Source organism: Hemitrygon akajei, chromosome 13, assembly GCF_048418815.1.
Source record: "Hemitrygon akajei chromosome 13, sHemAka1.3, whole genome shotgun sequence".
Lineage (NCBI taxonomy): Eukaryota > Metazoa > Chordata > Chondrichthyes > Myliobatiformes > Dasyatidae > Hemitrygon > Hemitrygon akajei.
Window position 1 is genome coordinate 67079988 of NC_133136.1, and position 17948 is coordinate 67097935.

The 17948-nt window shown below is 40.2% G+C and overlaps 1 protein-coding gene across 5 annotated transcripts in view; it reads left to right on the forward strand.

Moving 5' to 3' along the window:
* The window catches only part of arap2 (ArfGAP with RhoGAP domain, ankyrin repeat and PH domain 2), a 420641-nt gene that overhangs the window by 165330 nt on the left and 237363 nt on the right, over positions 1-17948 (forward strand). For all 5 annotated transcript variants that reach the window (XM_073064859.1, XM_073064858.1, XM_073064860.1 and 2 more), the window contains one exon: positions 9533-9602. In XM_073064859.1, coding sequence (XP_072920960.1) covers positions 9533-9602 — 70 coding nt within the window. The remainder of the gene's footprint in view (positions 1-9532; positions 9603-17948) is intronic.

Sequence of the window (17948 nt, forward strand, 5' to 3'; positions counted from 1 at the left end):
CTGCTTGCTCAGATTTAGTCTATTTAGATGCAGCACAACCCAGTGATCAAAATTAGTATTTCTCTGTCATGTATAATTCTAGGCTCATTAAACACATTTATTTCCATTTATGTATTTCTCCAGTGATTTTATTTTCCTCAACAAAGTCAGTACTGTCATTTCTGGGAGTTGCATGTTCATGTATCTGACTCCTTGTCATTGGTAGACATTGCCAAGGCTGTTACACAGTCAGGTCTGCTCTGACCTAATAAAATATCTCTCAGTTTTACATAGGAACCTGTGAAATAGAAGCAGGAGGGGGACATTTGGTGCCTGCTCAGCCATTCAATATGATTATTTTACCAGAATCCAACATTCCTACATTAACTCAGAACTACTTGTTCTCTTTAATCTCCCAAAATCTATCAGTCTCTGTCTTGTGTTTTTTGTCACAGTATAGCACTGAATGGCCAACTCTACCTTGAAGCTGTAACTTCTGGATTTCATGGCATGGATCTGGTGAACTAGATCTTCTGACTGCGTCCAACCGGTTGAAATTGTTTGTGAGGACAATCATGAGGTGCCTCAGCTAACACAGAATAATTTAACCAATGTAACATCTTTTAACTTCCCAAGTGCATTAGCCAAGCGCAGTTGATCAACAGCCAGGGTGCAGACTGGACTAATGATCTTTTATTTATATAGCACCTGATTATAGTACAGGAGCAGGGAGGTTCTACTGCAGTTGTACAAGGCCTTGGTGAGACCGCACCTAGAATATTGGGTGCAGTTTTGGTCCCCTAATCTGAGGAAAGGCATTCTTGCCATAGAGGGATTACAGAGAAGGTTCACCAGATTGATTCCTGGGATGGCAGGACTTTCATATGAAGAAAGACTGGATCAACTAGGCTTATACTCACTGGAATTTAGAAGATTGAGGGGGGATCTTACTGAAACGTATAAAATTCTAAAGGGATTGGACAGGCTGGATGCAGGAAGATTGTTTCCAATGTTGGGGAAGTCCAGAACGAGGGGCCACAGTTTAAGGATAAAGGGGAAGCCTTTTAGGACCGAGATGAGGAAAAACTTCTTCACACAGAGAGTGGTGAATCTGTGGAATTCTCTGCCACAGGAAACAGTTGAGGCCGGTTCATTGGCTATATTTAAGAGGAAGTTAGATATGGCCCTTGTGGCTAAAGGGATCGGGGGTATGGAGAGAAAGCAGGTACAGGGTTCTGAGTTGGATGATCAGCCATGATCATACTGAATGGCGGTGCAGGCTCGAAGGGCCGAATGGCCTACACCTGCACCTATTTTCTATGTTTCTATGTTTCTATACTTTTAGTATTTTCTTAAGGTGATTTTCTTTCAATTAATTTACTTTTGAAATGCTGCATTTGTTAGGTAGGGAGGCATGATTGGCACTCTTCCCATTTAAGTATAATGTTTTGTGTTTTTCTTCAGTTTAGGCTGGGGGAGAGCTGCCTCGTTCTATAATAAAAGCAGTGCAATTACTTGGCCAAAACTCAGATAATTTGTTGAGAGCACCGATCGAACAGAGTCTCTCTGTTATTTTTTTGTGGACTGCTGATTATGTTTTGTGCTCTTGTCATCGTCCTTGACTTTGGAAAATGATAAAATGAGCATTTCAATAGAGCCTGAATTGGACTATTAGCTGGAAAGCATTAAACATTAAATAGATAAGTGGGTAGAAGCAATGATGCACTAAATTTACAACAGTGATATGATTAGTCCAGAAGATGGAAAAAATAATAGTTCTGTTTTCTGTCTTCAGACTGCTGCACCAACTCGTCCAGAATATTACTCGCTCCTGAATGTTACTCTCTGTTTTGCTCATTTGCTGTTCAGAGCATCTGTCTCTGGCTTGCCTCCCTTATCCTGACAGGTCCAGACATACAATTTTGTGTGAACATGATGAATTAAATATTTTCCAAAAATAGGATGATTTCTAAACCTAAATTCAAATCTTAAATTTGTTTGAATTTTGTGCCTTGCTCTTTGTCTGGGCATGAGGGTGTGATTTCCTTTGAGGCTTCTCTTGATCTCTGGTTACAATGACAGGTCGGCAAAAGGTGCTGTTTGTGCTGTTTTCCTTGTTTTCGGCCAGCTGCTGATCTTCTGTTGAAGTTGTGTTCGGAATTTGGAAGGATCCTGTGTAAAGTTCAGGAACAGTTACTACTCCTCAACCATCTGGTTCTTGAACCAAAGGGGATAACTTGACTCAATTTCACATGCTTCATCATTGAAATGTTCCTACAAGCAATGGACGCACTTTCAAGGACCCTCTATTTCATGTTCTTCATATTTATTGCTTATTTGCATATTATTATTTTTATTTCTTCGTTTTGTATTTGCACAGTTTTTTGTCTTCTACACTCTGGTTGAACACCCAAGTTGGGTGGTCTTTCATTGGATCTGTTATGGCTGTATTCTACTGGTTTGTGAGTATGCCTACAAGAAAATGAATCTCAGGGTGACATATGTGTACTCTAATAATACATTTACTTTGAACTTTGACTGTTGTTTCTTCTGCTTCTAAACAAGTTAGTCTATCCAGCCCTAGACAAAATGCTTCATTAATTTCGCAAAGCAAATGTGCTTTTGGTGCTATTGGTTGAGACAGCTTCGATGACCATGGTGCAAGGTAGTCTTTCTGCACCATATAATGAATTGTATGTAAGTTATCTGAAGAAGAACAGATGATCGAAAACCTAATTGAAAGACAGTACTCAGCACTGTACTGAAGTGTTTGGACAATATGATACACACAACTCTTGGAATAGCGATTGAAGCTGCAACCTTTGGATTTGAAGGCGGTAATAGACTATCTCAGCAAACAAAAGGAAATGATTAAGTGAATCTAGTTGGAGCAAAATATAATTACAGCTCTTATAATAATCTCCCTGTAAGAAGTCTACTTAGGCAGATCAGGCACCGGGATTATGTGAAGTGAGCTGAGCGCCAGAAGAAGAGTCCTTTAAACCATCCAACATTCACCAACCCTTCATTTAAAACAAAACAGAGAGCCTTATGCATGCCTTGTGATGCAACCTCTCCTAGAACCTTTAGACTTCTTAAGTCGTGCAGTGCTCTGCCTGTGGTGGGCTGGCCTCCTGCCTCATAATCAGTTTTCCCTTTGTTGTGAAAATGCTCACTGAATACTAGTGTCTATCTGATTCCATCATAACCATTGCCATCAATTCCAAGGCAATTAATTACCTCCCTCTTTGTTCAGTTTTATTGCCCTCTCAAAGTAATGTTGCTCCTCCGATCATGTTTATTTGGTTTTATTTAATAATGCAATGCAGAGCAGGCCTTTCCAGCCCTTTGAGGTACTCTGCCCCAGCAATCCCACAACCATGATGAACCCTAATCTAATTATGGGACAATTCACAATGACAAATTAACCTACGTGGTTATGTCTTTGGAATGTGGGAGGAAGCCAGAGCACCCAGGGAAAACCCACGCATTCCACGGGGAGGAGGGTACAGAGCTCAGGAATTCTTCAGCTGTAGTAGCACAGTGCTACTGTGGCAACACTGAATACAGTGCGGGTGTGAGAAAAATATCTACTCCTGCAGTTGTTCTCGTATGTATAAAGAAGCAGTAAGTTGAGCAGAAGCTTCTGATGAAGCTAGACTCGTGAATAGTGTGTCACTGCTGTTTGTGATCTTGCAAAATCATTGACAGCCTATGTCACGGGAGAAAGAACAAGCAATGTGTGAAGCTGATTAATCTGATAGATTGGGAGTAATGTAAAAAAATTGTTGATCAGCGCTGTAGGATTTCAGGAGCTGCACAAGGAGAGCTTGAATGGTGTCAAGCATTATGAATACTATCCCAGAGGCTATTGGCCTTTGGCAGTTGAGTACAGTATCACCAAGAATGGAGTTCATGTCTGTTTGAGGGGCGTGGGGCTGGAGGAGATTAAAATCATGATGAGAAGTAAGGCCATGGTGGGGATTTGAACTGAAGGATAAATATATGAATGTTGGTGAGCAAACACGAGGAAATCTGCAGATGCTGGAAATTCAAACGAAGGGTTTCGGCCCGAAACATTGACAGCGCTTCTCCTTATAGATGCTGCCTAGCCTGCTGTGTCCCACCAGCATTTTGTGTGTGTTGTTGTTTGAATTTCCAGCATCTGCAGATTTCCTTATGAATGTTGGTGTTGCTTAAGGAAGAAATAATATTGGGCAAACTGAGGCACAGGTGCAGCAGAACGTCGTTAACAGAGGTGGTGAAGTGAGGTCCAAAGCTTTGCCTCAGTTTGTCTGCTTCTGAAGCTCTCTCCTTAGCTGCTGGTTGGCCTCCATGGATCCATCTTCTGTAATTACAATGAAATCCACACCAGTGTTCACCCTGTTCACCCACATTCCTGTAACCAATGTCTAACATTGTCACAGTCCAGTCTTCAGATTTTCATCCTTCAGTTCAAATCCCACTGTGGCTTTACTTCTCATTGTTATTTTAATCTCCTTCAAACTTTATAGCCCAGGTTATTTTATTTGCCACTTATTTTACTCGAACCCAATTCAGACGAAGCCTGCACATTTGAAACAACATCCTCTTTCTCTGTACTAGTTCCAGTGCCTGATTAATTGAAAACCATTTTCTACTACAGCAGTAAACCACCTATTCGGCTCCTTGATACGCTGCCTGTGCTAATTTACAGGTGGTTCAGTTGACAGTCCAGTTTGTCATGATACTGCTGAGGGCAGCGTCATTGTTGAGAATGAAAGCAAGTGAGCATGGAGTGGGGCTGTGAAAGGAAAAATGAGATTTCTGTGGAATTAGCACAGGTAGCTTCTCTGTCATCGGATTATAACTGCAAGAAGGTGTTGCTCTTCTGGAGAAAGCTGGCAGGAAAATTTAAATTATAATAGCTTGCATTATAGTAAAATCACTGACGATTTTAAAGCATTAAAGAATTTTTAATGCATTTACTTTTAAAAATATTGTATTCCAACTATGAAATCAAAGATAGATTTAAAATTTTCTCCAAGTCAAGCTTATGCCATGCATAGTACCTTTTGTTCTCAACTGAGTAAATCTTTCATAAAATTGCCAGTTAGGAAGTGATGGTTGTCACTCATCTCCTATCCCAATATGCCTGAGACAAAATTGACTTCAAGTTGATCTTGACTACTTTCAATGCAGAATTACTTCAGAAGAATAGATGGAAAAGTTTTGAAATCTGTCTGTTCAACATAAGTATTTTTGGGGATAGAATGAATTTCCATTTTGGACTCTTGTGGTTATCTTCTGTTTTGTCCACTAGATGTAGCTCATGAGCTTTGGAAATCCACTAACAGCTTTGTGGGTTAAAATTTACATTTGTTAATAACTGTTCGCTTTCAGATTATATTTGTAAGTGACGTCAAAAGAAAGGTGGGATTTGTAATGTTAAGAACTATTATGCATTCACTATTTGCATGACAAAATATTACTGGCTTTCAAGATTCTCTCACTTTTGTAGACAATAAAACAAGATTACCTGTTTTTTGTTCCATAATTAAGAACTAATTAAAATTGGATTTTGGAAGACACCTTTTTCAAAGCTACACTATCACTTACTTTTGTTAATGTGCTGTTAAATCCAGAGGGAAAATGGCAATTTTGCAGTCTTTCTGGTCGACTGATGGCAGAGTGGGAGTGGGATTGGTGTGGCTATGAAAGTTCAAATATATCCTGGTCCAATTTTTATTTTTAAATAACACCTTTATTCGACACCAGCTGATCACATTGAGGTACTGCCAGAGATTTGAAGGTACCGTGTCTGTGACGGTTTCCACAGAGACTTGGCCTAATTCAATTAAGTGACACATATGTGATTTTCTTTTCGGAGAGTGGTGGGTGTATGTCATAGTTACATTGTTAAAGCTTTAATCTTCAGAAAAGGATGAAAAAAATTCATAGTTAAATTTGTCATCAAGATTGGAATCAGAATCAGGTTTATTATATCTGAGATACTGTATGTTGTTAAATTTGTTGTTGCACGGTGAAAAACATAAAAAAACTGTAAATTACAATAAGAAATATTAAAAAACCTAAATAGGTTAAAAAGAGAGCATACATTCTTCATGAATGTATGAGCCATTCGGAAATTTGTGGCAGAGGGTCAGAATCTTTTCCTAAAAAATTGAGTGTGTGTCATCAGGTTCCCGTACCTCCTCACTGATGGTGGTAATGAAAAGGGGGTATATCCTAGTAGAGGGGGCCCTTTTTGAGGCAGCATCTTTTGAAGGTAATTTCAATGGTGGGAAAGCTTGTGTTCACGGTGGGGCAGGTTTTTCTGATGCTGTGCACTTGCACCTTCATATCAAATGCTGATGCAACCGGTCAAAATGCTCTCCACAGTACCTTTGTGGAAACTTATTAATGTCTTTAGTGACGTACAAAATTCCCGTAATGTGCTCTAATAAAGTATAGCCGCTGTCATGCCTTCTAAGTAATTGTATCAGTATGTTGGGCCCAGGAACGATTTTCAGAGATGTTCACACCATGGAACTTGAAACTGCTCACCCTTTCTACTGCTGTTCCCTCAATGAGGACAGGTTGTGTGTCCCCTCGACCTCCCCTTCCTGAAGCCCACAGTCAATTGCTTGGACTTACTGCTTTGAGTGCAAGGTGCTTGTTAACGGCACCACTCAACAAGCTGTTCTGTCTCATTCCTGTACATCCTCTCGTCACCATCAGAAATTCTGCCAGCAATTGTCGTGTCATCGGCAAATTTATAGATGACATTTAAGCTGTTCCTGCCCACACATTTGCAGAGCAGTGGAATAAGTGCACAGTGTTGATTCTTACTGACTGTGACCTGTGAACTGGAAGCTATGGATCCAGTTGCAGAGGGAAGCACAGAGTCCCAGGTTTTGGAGTTTGTTGATTAGCGCTTGAAGGTATGATGGTGTTGAACGCCAAGCTATAATCAACAAACAGTAGCCTGATGTAGGTCCAAGGCCAAGTGGAAAGCTAGTGAGATTGCATCTGCTGCAGACCTATTATGGCAATAGGCAAATTGCAGTGGATCCAGATCCTAGCGACGAGCAACCCCTCTAAGCACTTCATCACAATGAAGATGAGTGCTACTTGGGAGCAGCCCACCCTGCTCTTCTTGGCACTAGTGTGATTGATTCCCTGTTTGGAACAGTTGTGAATCTCCGGAGTGAGAGATTGAAGATGGCCTGGAACACTACAGTCAGTTAGCTGATTGACACGGGTTTGCAGTGCCCTGCCAGATACACTATCAGGGCCTGATGCCTTGGATTGATCACCCTGGATTGGGTATGTCTGCTATATTCTTGAACATGTATACTCATCCATACTGGTTTTGATGAAGTTGGTGACAATTGTCGTGTATTGTTCAGATATAAAGATGAATCCCTGAATATGGTCCAGTCCAGTGATTCAAAGCCGTTCTGTAAATTTTCCTCCTCCTCCTGCCTTGACCATGGCTTCATGGTCCTCACCACTGGTGCTGTGGTCCTCATTGAAAGGCACAACAAAATGAAAGGAATGTTACTTAAGCCTTAGTGTATTTTTATTTGCGAGTTAAGACATTTGTTGAAGGGTTCGGTAGAATTTGTACTCTTCCGAAGTACTTCTTCAGAGTGTAAATGACTTGCTTCCATGCCATTTCTGAGAGTCTTGATTGGATGCTGCAAAATTGTGTAGATTTGACAGATTTTGCCAGAGTTGGGCCAGGAGGACCATGCATTATGGTTAGGTAGATAACCAGGGTTACTCTGGGCTTCCATGTGCTTCAGATGGAAAGACCGGAGATGTTCAGTGTCTTCCAGGATGCTGTTTCTCTCTTTTGGGCTAACAATTCTCACAGGGCTGTGGGAATACAACATTTATTTTTTAAGCAGTTCTTTGAGCACCCATGAAGCATTTCATCTCTCTTTGTAGTCTTTTACCGTGCTGGAATAAGGTGTAAGTTTCAGGATTCTGATGTCGAGAAACACAGCTGACTAGTGGAACTAGCTGAGTGTAATCAATGATGGCCTGCAAGAGGACTCTGACCCTGGTTTGCTTATCATGCTGCTAGTTGTATATGGTTTTGTGGCATCAGTCCAGAGCTTTAAGATGGCTGCTCTGCTCGGTACAGGAGAGGAGGCATCAGTACTCTCTGGTAGATTGAGACTGGTGTCACGTTTTACAGTCTTGTGTAGCCAAAGGGGTAGTGGTGATGCAGCATTTTGTCATCAGTGTCTGCCTTTGAGCGGTGGCTCCTGGAATACAGAAAGTTGTGCATGTTTTCCAAGATCTCATTGCTATGGCTCGTTATTGCTGTGGAACAGTGCTTTCTAACCAGCGCAGTTTAGAAGGTAACCTTTCCTTGAAGGTTTTTTAGTGAGAGTTCCACTTTCTGATGCAGTTCAGAGAATGGTCAACGGCTTGCAGCCCGGCTTCGCACGGTATTTATGTACAGCCAGTGATGGTAGCTCGAAGACTGAGGTTGAAATAACCTTGGGTTCTGAAGTGAAGGTGATGCAAGCTGAACAGGTTTCCGTTACCAGAACTGCTGCAGGATCTGTGTCTTAATTTAGAAAATACTTCACAATGCAACACAGTTTTCCGTAAGCACTTTAATAATAGCAAAAGACTGTCATTCATTTGCTCGAGTTGCATAACAGAGAACTCTGCGAAGAGTAAAGCTACGATTTAGCTATAACTTTTGTATCAATGGCATACAGTCTGCCGTAACAATAACACATTGACTGTATAACCCTGGAATTAGATGCTGGTGTGCTTTAGTAGGGCGAAGTGAGAATTAGCACGCCTTTGGGAGGAAGTTAAACACTACTGAGCTTGATGTTGGCTGCAGTAATCCAGTCTGCTGCAAGTTATCTTTAAACACCTGTTCATTGGAATCCTCGTTCACCTTCTAAATATATTTTCTCAAAACAGAATGCGAGAATAAATAATTAGAACCAAGATCATTTATAGAGTTATAACAAAAATATGATTAGTTTTCTAACTATAGCCTTAAAGAAACAGATGAGGATGCTAAGCCTTGTCTTCTCATCTCATTTTCTTGTGAAGTGTATGTTTTGAGCAGGAACTTCCACATCAACACGTGAAGTGTCTTTTCTCCTGCGTCTGTCTATGCTGGTTTTCAACTTTGCAATGAATTTGAAAACCATTATCTAGTACATAGAGTCAAGTTGGTTTTTTTATTTAAAGTGTAGATCACCTCTGCTAAGTAGTGGAAAGTAATTTCTGTTAAATGTTAGAAGGGGTAATTTCATAACTCAAGTAATTTGGTGGAACAACATTGAGAGACACCTGCATCCCCAAATTTCAACTGTAATTTCCGTCTTTGGAAATGAATTGTTTCTCCATTATAAACATCTTTATTTGCTTCATCTGGAGTTCTCTCAACTTCATAACATTGATTCAAATGGAAAACATTTTACGGGATTTTAACAAGATTTTATATTTCAATAGTTTTTTTGTCTAAAGCTGATGTTTGACTGATAGAATTTAGTCACAGTGATTTAACTCTTTCAATGTTTTATTTCAGAAATTGTGTATTCCAGAAACGATGGGTTAAGTTTGATGGAGAGAGTTTGTCGTACTACAACAATGAGAAGGTATGTTTGAGGACTTGAGAGGTAAACTTATAGTGATTTTACCAAATTACATTTTAATTGTTTATATTATTGATATTTAAGATGATCTGTATATAAGAATGTAGGTGGTTGGTAATAAAATACAAGTCAATCTACTTTTTAATATTAACCATCTTAATTTTAAATATTTTAGTTGATGGTTTGCTTGTAATTTCTCTTTTCGTTGCCAGCTGCTGAGTTTGATACCTCAGTGGAGTCTGTGAGGTTAGGGGAGCAGCAAAGGAATTCAGTTCCATTCCCTCATATATGCGCATTAACTATCGCTCAGATTTTGTTTAAACGGGTTCATCATCAGTAAAGCAAAACTCATGTTTGCTACCAGAAATTTTGGATTTATTAACAGCCTGAAATCTCATTGCTGCCTTTTTTTGGATTGTGTGTACATGTACAAGTGTTTAAGTGTGAAATCGAAACATGCTTAAAAGTAGAATGGCGTATTTTTTTTTCAGTTGTGTTTTGTTGTAAGGTTTAGTAATTCAAACCATTGAAGAGAGAGAGGAACAATTCAATATGTAGGTTGGCACCTCCATCATTTTTGTCCCACTAGAGAAATTCAAGGCAATTAAAATTGAATTTAATTCCTTCAGAAGCTTTTGATTTTTCCAGTTGGTGATATTTGCAGTACACCACAACAAGGTGCAATTTCCTTAAATACAAAGCATATGGAAAATTAAAAAGGTGTCAAAACTCTTAGATGATAAGGGTTCAGGGTGGGGACTTGAGAGATGGGCAAGGTAAAAGAATTGGGAAAGAAGGACACAAAGCAAGAAATAACTTAGTGTGCCTCTTGAAGATGTTTGAAGGAGTTTCATGATTAGACAGCAGTAGGTTGAAAGGGAACTGAACAAGCTCAGGGCTATGTTCAATGAACATGACAAAGTGGGCCTAGAGCAGCAGAACAAAAATGGTCAAGTGATCTAATAGCTGGAGGCTCAGAACATGTTGGAAGAAAACATATCAAATATTACATCACCTTTTGTGACTCACCAATCTGCAACAGTTTGCTGCCTCTTCTTAGTGTGGGCTTGTCTACATACTGGATCACTGCCTGGGACGGTGTTTTGGAGATGAGATGTCTTTTTTCTTTTCCAAAAGAAGGGTAGCTGTGAGGATGGTTAAATATTAATGTCTACATTGCTTACTAAATTCTGCAATTTTCTGTTTCTTTCCATCTGCACCAGTAATAACCATTTTGACTCAGATTTGTAGAGTATGTTTTTTTTTGTCCATGTTTCACACATCAGTGATTAACAACATAATACAGTATTGTATGCTTGTAACAGAATTCTTTTACCGTATCTGGATTTGCATTAGAGTTCCAGCCAACTCAGTCCCATCTTTTCTGCTACTGAAAGCTAGTTCTTCTCTCTTGCCCACTTCTGATGTAAAGTACTGAGCCTGAAAATGCTTCATTTTCCACAGATGCTGCTTGCCTCGCTGAATATTTCTAGCACTTTTCTGTTTTAATATCAGACCTTGTCCATTAACTGGAACTAGACGCTCCTTTCAAGATTCAAAGTACATTTATTATCAAAGTATGTCTAGTATACAATCCTGAAATTCACTTCACCCTCCATGCATTATGCATCTATCATTCTTTCAAAGTCTGCACATTACATCCTTAGTCATTTTCCTTCATATTGTTTGTCAGTTCGATGCTGTTTTGGACTTAGAAGAAACATTTATTTTCTCTCAGCTTCTTTGCATTCTCCAGCTCCACGCACTTTCAAGATATCATTCTTCCAAATCTTTTATGCATTCCTGATTTTATTTATTTACATGTACAGCGTGGAATAGGGCCTTCAGACTCTTCGAGCCATGCCGCTCAGCAACCCTTCAGTTTAACCCCAGCCTAATCACGGTGCAATTTACAATGACCAGCTAACCTACCAGGTGATACATCTTTGGATTATGGAGGGAAACTGAAGCACTCGAAGGATCTCCATGCAAACACAGGGAGAATGTGCAAGCTCCTTACAGGCAGCGGTGGGAAATAAACGCAGGTTGCCTGTACTGTAAAGCATTGTGCTAACCACTATCTTACCATGCCCCCCACCTTTGGTGATGGTGGCTCTAGCTAGTTTGACCTAAGTTTTGAATTGGCTTTCCTGAAGTTGATAGCCTCTCCCCTTTACTTTTAACATGCTCCATGGGACCTCCTGTCAGGGCAAAGATTTTGGTCACTGGTAAGTTATGAAGTCATACATCAAAACAGACCCCTTGGCCCATCATGTCTATGCTGACCATCTGGTACCCATCTACACTAATCCCATTTGCCAGGACTTTATCCAGAGTCCTGGCAATTCAGGTGCTCATCTAGATATTTAATGTATGTTTGAAAGCATGTCTCAAACATCCTCTCAGGCAGAGGATTCCAGATTCCAGTCAGCTGGTGGGTGAAAAATTCCACCTCTAATTCCCTCTAAATCCCTCTTAGTGATTCTTCTAAATCCTTCTTAGTGAGTCTTAGGCTAACATCTTGGCTCCATTCTCCCCATTTAAATTAGATATCTGGTCTCCAGCTTAATTTTCCAACCAATTTGTTTGGGGATCCAATCACTGAGATTTCAGCTGTGACTAAATGCCAGCCCATATTGAACTGCACTCATGTGAAACACGGGAAGCGTGTATGCTGCCTGAAGAATTCGCTGGCAAAGTCTTACTAAATAATGTCATGTGATGAAGTGCAATCTGTAAGCTTTATGCAGACTTTTGCCCTGCTTTAACACCACGTACAGAATGAAGTAGTCCACAGAGCTGACCTGGATACCATCAAATGGGAAATATTCCTCAGCATGCAACTTTGCCTTTACTTTGAATTATTACTTAACCTCTGTTCACTTAGCTCTCTTCGATAAACAATTTCAACAGGTTAAATCTTCATCCTGTGCTCACCGTCTTTCAACCCCATAAGCACATTTGATTGGTTTGTTTTGGTGAAAGTTATTTATGACCCTGCTCTCAAACCCTCCACATTCCTGTGTCTGTTTGCATTTTTTTTTGCTTTAAGGCACTACAGAAAGCTTGATCAAGCTTGGATCACAGGTAGAGATTGGGGTTTTATATTTTGAGTTTTGCACTGAGCACAAGAATTCTCAGCTCCTTCACAAATGATTGCATTCGCTCTTAATTGCTTTCTTCTGGTATACCACTTATTAAAATAGCAACATTTTCGCCTCACGATGACTTTACCTCACCATTCAGATTTGACCACAAACCAGTTACAATATGTTCATTCATTTCCCATGTCTCAAACTTAGAACTGTTGACTGTGAACTGCAGCCTTGAAACTTTGACTCTTCAACGCTAGACTCTGAGCGGCACTGGCTCCTCCTTGCCTCTTTTCCTAAATCCTCTCAGGTGGAACTGCCCAAAAATTAATCTTGTGTCTCCTGTTAAGTGTAGATGCCTTCAAGACTCACAGCTAGAGATACAATGTTAATGTGTGACATTCACGTAACGAAGTGTGGTTAAATTGTTCACTAAAGCAGGATTTGAACTGAATGGTGAAATGAATGGCGATTTCCTGTATGCTTCTGAAGTGGATGCTTGTGAACTTAAATGCACCTCAGCACAAGTTAATTATGGTACCTTAAAAGGATATCATGCACGTGTGGAGGTGCCTTCCTGTCAATGAACACATGAAAAAAACAGTAGTTTACCTTGGAGACTATTGTTATTGCAAAACCACATCCTTCAGTTTAATTCAGCAAAAAAATTGTACTGATAGATTATTTGCGGTAGACACAGAAGAGTAAAGAGATAGATAGCTAGTTTTCAGAATGTGTTAATTACTTAGAGTTTGGAATTAACATGAATCACAACAATGGTAAGGATTCTGCCAAGATTGATTCATCCTACCCCTGCTCAACTCTTGCTCCCATATATACTAACCAATAAATGAGTCTATTGGATCCAGATGTTAATTCAATATATTGGACACAACTATACAAGATGCTTGATTGTCATGCTAGATTTTCCTTTTTTGTCTTTATGTTCCCTTGTCTTTGACTGGTGGGTTACTTTTGGTTACGTTGTGGCAAGACCTCCCAGATAATATACCGAGTTTCTTTGTTCTGTGCATAATTCAGACTTCTGGTATTTGAGGTTAGTTCTTAGGGCTTGTTTCTGAGCTGCATCTGGCTGTTGCATATCTTCATGCAGCCCAGTTCATGTAAAACAGTAACAGAATGCAGAATGAAGTGTAACAGCAATAGAAAAAGTGTAGTGCAGGTGTACACTAAGAGGCAAGAACAAAATGCAGTAGATTATGAGCTTAAGACTACTGGGAAACTATGACTGCAGGTTAGAAGCTCTCCTTGACCTTGATGGTACTGTATGTGCTTTCTGGCTTTTGTATCTTCTGCACGATGGATTTGCATAACCTGTGTTTAGTTTACAAATTATTTTGGCTACTAATTTTAGAACATAGTACAGTACAGCAGAGGCCCTTTGGCCCATAGGGCTGAGCAGACTTCTTAATCTAGCACTTCCCTTCCTGATAGCCCTCCATTTTCTTTAATCCATATGCACCCATAAGAATCTCTTCAATGTCCCTGATGTATCTGCCTCTGGAACCACCCCTGGCAGTGTGCTCTACGCACCCTCCTCTTTTTGTGTTTCGGAAAAAAGGCAATGTCTTTAACACCCCCCTATACTTTCCTTCAGTTACCTTAAAATTATGCCCTCTTGTATTAGCCATTTCAGCCTTGGGAGGGAAAAGGCGCTGTCTATCCACTTTATCTATGCCTCCTATCGTCTTACACACTTCTATCAAGTCACCTCTCATCTTCCTTCACTCCAAAGAGAAAGCCTGTGTTGCTGCTCTCTGTGATGCTGTCAAAAGGCATGAAGTTCAAGGTCAAGTTTTTGTTTTCTAACTGTACGGCCAAGCTAGGCAACATTCCTCTAGACCACGGTGTACCCATAAAGCACATATCACACACAGCACAAATTAATTAAACAAATATAATTAAAATTGTATATTATGCTCAGCACACGTAAACAGTAAATAGTTTGCTGTCCTAATGATGACACCTTAGTGGTGGCAGGGTATTCATTAGTCTTGCAGGACGAGGAAAGATGTCTGGCAGTCCTGTTGCTAATGCTCCTGTATCTCCTTCCTGAAGGGAAGGGGTCAGAGAGATTGTGGGCTGGGTGGTAGGGATCCTCAACAATACTTTGGGCCCTTGGCAAACGGCGGTCCTGGTAAGTGTCACAAATGGGGGAGGTGATCGCGGCGATCATCCTGGAAGTTTTTACTGTCCTCTGTGGAATCTTGTGGTCCACTGCAGGTACGGGCTGGTGCAGGCAGAGTTCTGACAGATCTCCTCAGCACCATCTCTAAAGCTTCCACTTCCAATAAAGAGGTGACTAGAACTGAACAAAATACCTCAAATGTGGTCTAACCAGAGAGCTACAATATTGCCTCGTGGCTGTGCAACTCAGTTCTCCATACGCTAACACACCATACGCCTTCTTAACCATCCTATCAACTTGTGTGGCAAATTTGAGGGATTTGGGGATGTGGAAACTAAGATACCTCTGTTCTTCCACACTGCTAGGAATCCTGCCATTAAGCTGTACTCGACCTTAAAGTTTGTCTGGCTAACGTTTCACTTAGTACTTCTGAGTGCAAGCTAATTCTGAATCCATGCGGCCTGGTATCCCTGGATCCCATGCCTCCTGTCTTTCTGAATGAGCCAACCATAGAGAACCTTGTTGAAAGCCTTACTAAAATCTATTTCCACCACATCCACTGCTCTAGCTCCATCAATCTGTTTTGTCACTTCATCAAAGAATTCAGTCAAGCTTGTGAGGCACCATCTTCCTCTCACAAAGTCACGCTCAATATCCCTATCAGATGAAACTTCTCCAAATGCTCATAAGTGCCATCTCTTAAGAATCTTCTCCAATAGTTTGCCCACCACTGATGTAAAGCTCACTGTCTATAATTTCCAGAATTATCCCTATTATTTTTTCTTGAACAAGGGAATTACATTTGCCACCCTCCAGCCTTCTGGTATTGGTCTTCGACTACAGCCGTAACCAGTGAGGACACAAAGATCATCGCCAAAAATGCAACAGTCTCTTTCTATTCTAGTGTTGCTCAAAAGTTCTGGCACATCTCCGTTTTTAACATTGACATGTTCCAGCTTATTGGGCTGTTTTTTGCCATCTTCACATTTGTCAAGGTCCCACTTACTGGTGAATACTGAAGTAAGTATCCATTAAGGACTTGCCACTCCAACTCCAGGCACGTTTCCCCTTTTATCCCCAGTCGGCCCAGTTTTGTAACTCCAGAAACTAATCAGAAGAACAACACGGAAGAGTCGATGATAATCTGTATACATTTAGTTACATTTTTACTTACAGCAAGGCGTGCACATATGATGTGTTATCATCATGACATATACCATTCACGTACAGTACTTTTACATATAACCTGTAATGAATTATGTAAAAAAGAATGCTTAATCAAACAACACATTTTACAGTACTACTTAAATAATACTGATATATTAAATATTTAACAGGTCCTACCCTCATTCTAGTCATCCTGCTGTTCTTCAGATATGTGTAGAAAGCCCTTGAGTTTTCCTGCTTGCCAAGGCCTTCTCATATGTCTCCTTCTAGTTCTCTTAAGTGTCTTCTTAAACTCCTTTCCGACTACTTTATAACTATCAGAGCCCTGTTTGATCCTTGTTTCTAAACTTTAATCAAGCTTCCTTCTTCCTCCTGACTAGATGGTCCATATTTCTTGTCAACCAAGGTTCCTTTGTCCTTGCGTCCTTTCCTTGCCTCAATGGGACAAAACTAACAGAAGCCCGTGCAAGTGCTCCTTAAACAACCTCCACGTTTCCCTGAGTACATCTGTTCCTAATTTACGCTACCAATTTCCTGTCTAATGGCATCATAAAGCATCCTTCCCCAATTAAATAATTTTTTTTACAAATGATATGGTTGTTTCCCTGCCCAGGGCTATACTGAAAGCCAGGGAGTTGTGGTCGCTGTCTTCGAAATGCTTATTCACCGAAGTTTGTCACCTGACCAAGTTCATTGCCTATTGCTGGATGTAGTACGGACTTTCCTTTAATCAGACTACATCCATAATTATGTCAGGAATTCTTCCTGGATGTACCTAAGAAATTACATTCCATTTAAACGTTTTGCTCTTAGAGGGAGCTATAGATATCAGGGAAGTTGAAGTCACCCATAACATTCATCCTGTTATTTTTACACCTTTTCAAAATATGCCTCCCAATCTGCTCACTTATTCTTCTGCTATGGGGAGAGCATCTAAAGAACAGTCCCAATACAGAGATTGTCCCCTTTCTATTTCTGACATCCTTCTTTACTGCAGCTGTCATCCAAGATTAGCAATGCCAACCTCCCACTTCTTTTACCTCCCTCCATGTCCCTTTTGAAACATTGAAACCCTGAAACATCCAGCACCCTTTCCTGTCCTTGTAACAGCCAAGTCTTTGCAATTGCTGTATTGGTCATAGTTTCATATACAGAAGTTCATAAGTCTTGTTCCTGATATTTATCACATTAGACACATTTCTGAGCTGCAGAACCAGACTCAGTGTCCATAGACCTGGTTGCTGCTTTCTCCTGCTAGGATGTATCCCTCAACGGTACCTAAAGCAGCATACTTGTTATTGAGGGGAGTAGCCACAGGGGTATTTGGTATTGAACTGCCAAATGCTGTTACTGTGGTTTTCTTAGGAAAAAAAAGGTGCTTAAAAAATTAAACACAACTTCCTCCAGAAGAAAGCTCTTTGTGTAAAGAGACTTTGAAAGCTCCCAGATTGTTACAGGCTGCATCTCCCGTGAGGGATACCTTCTACTGTATTTCCAGATTTAGATGCTCTGAATGACAGAAAATGTATTGAAAGATTGCATTCCAAGTTGTCTTCTCTCTGAGGAGGTGCTTTCATCTTTCATTGATTTTCCTGGACTTCACAGCTGAGATCGGGACCTTCTCTCTCAGCTGAACTACATTTAAATTTCTTTATCAAGCAATATTTATCACAGTCAATCTGAACAATGTGTTTCCTTACAATTCCACATGGGCTGTCTTTTCTCATCACATTCTTATTTTTTTGTTGAATGTATTCTTTTGATATTATTCATCAAGTTCTTGCAGAAACTGTATTCTCCTACCTTTGTGAAATTGCAAAGGGTGCTCTGATTCCTCGCAGTTTGTTCTATTAGCAGAAATGGGACATTAAGAGCTTCCGCTGTTTATACGCTGTGAAAATCACTTTTGTTCTTTCTTGTGACCTAGCAGCGATTTTGTTT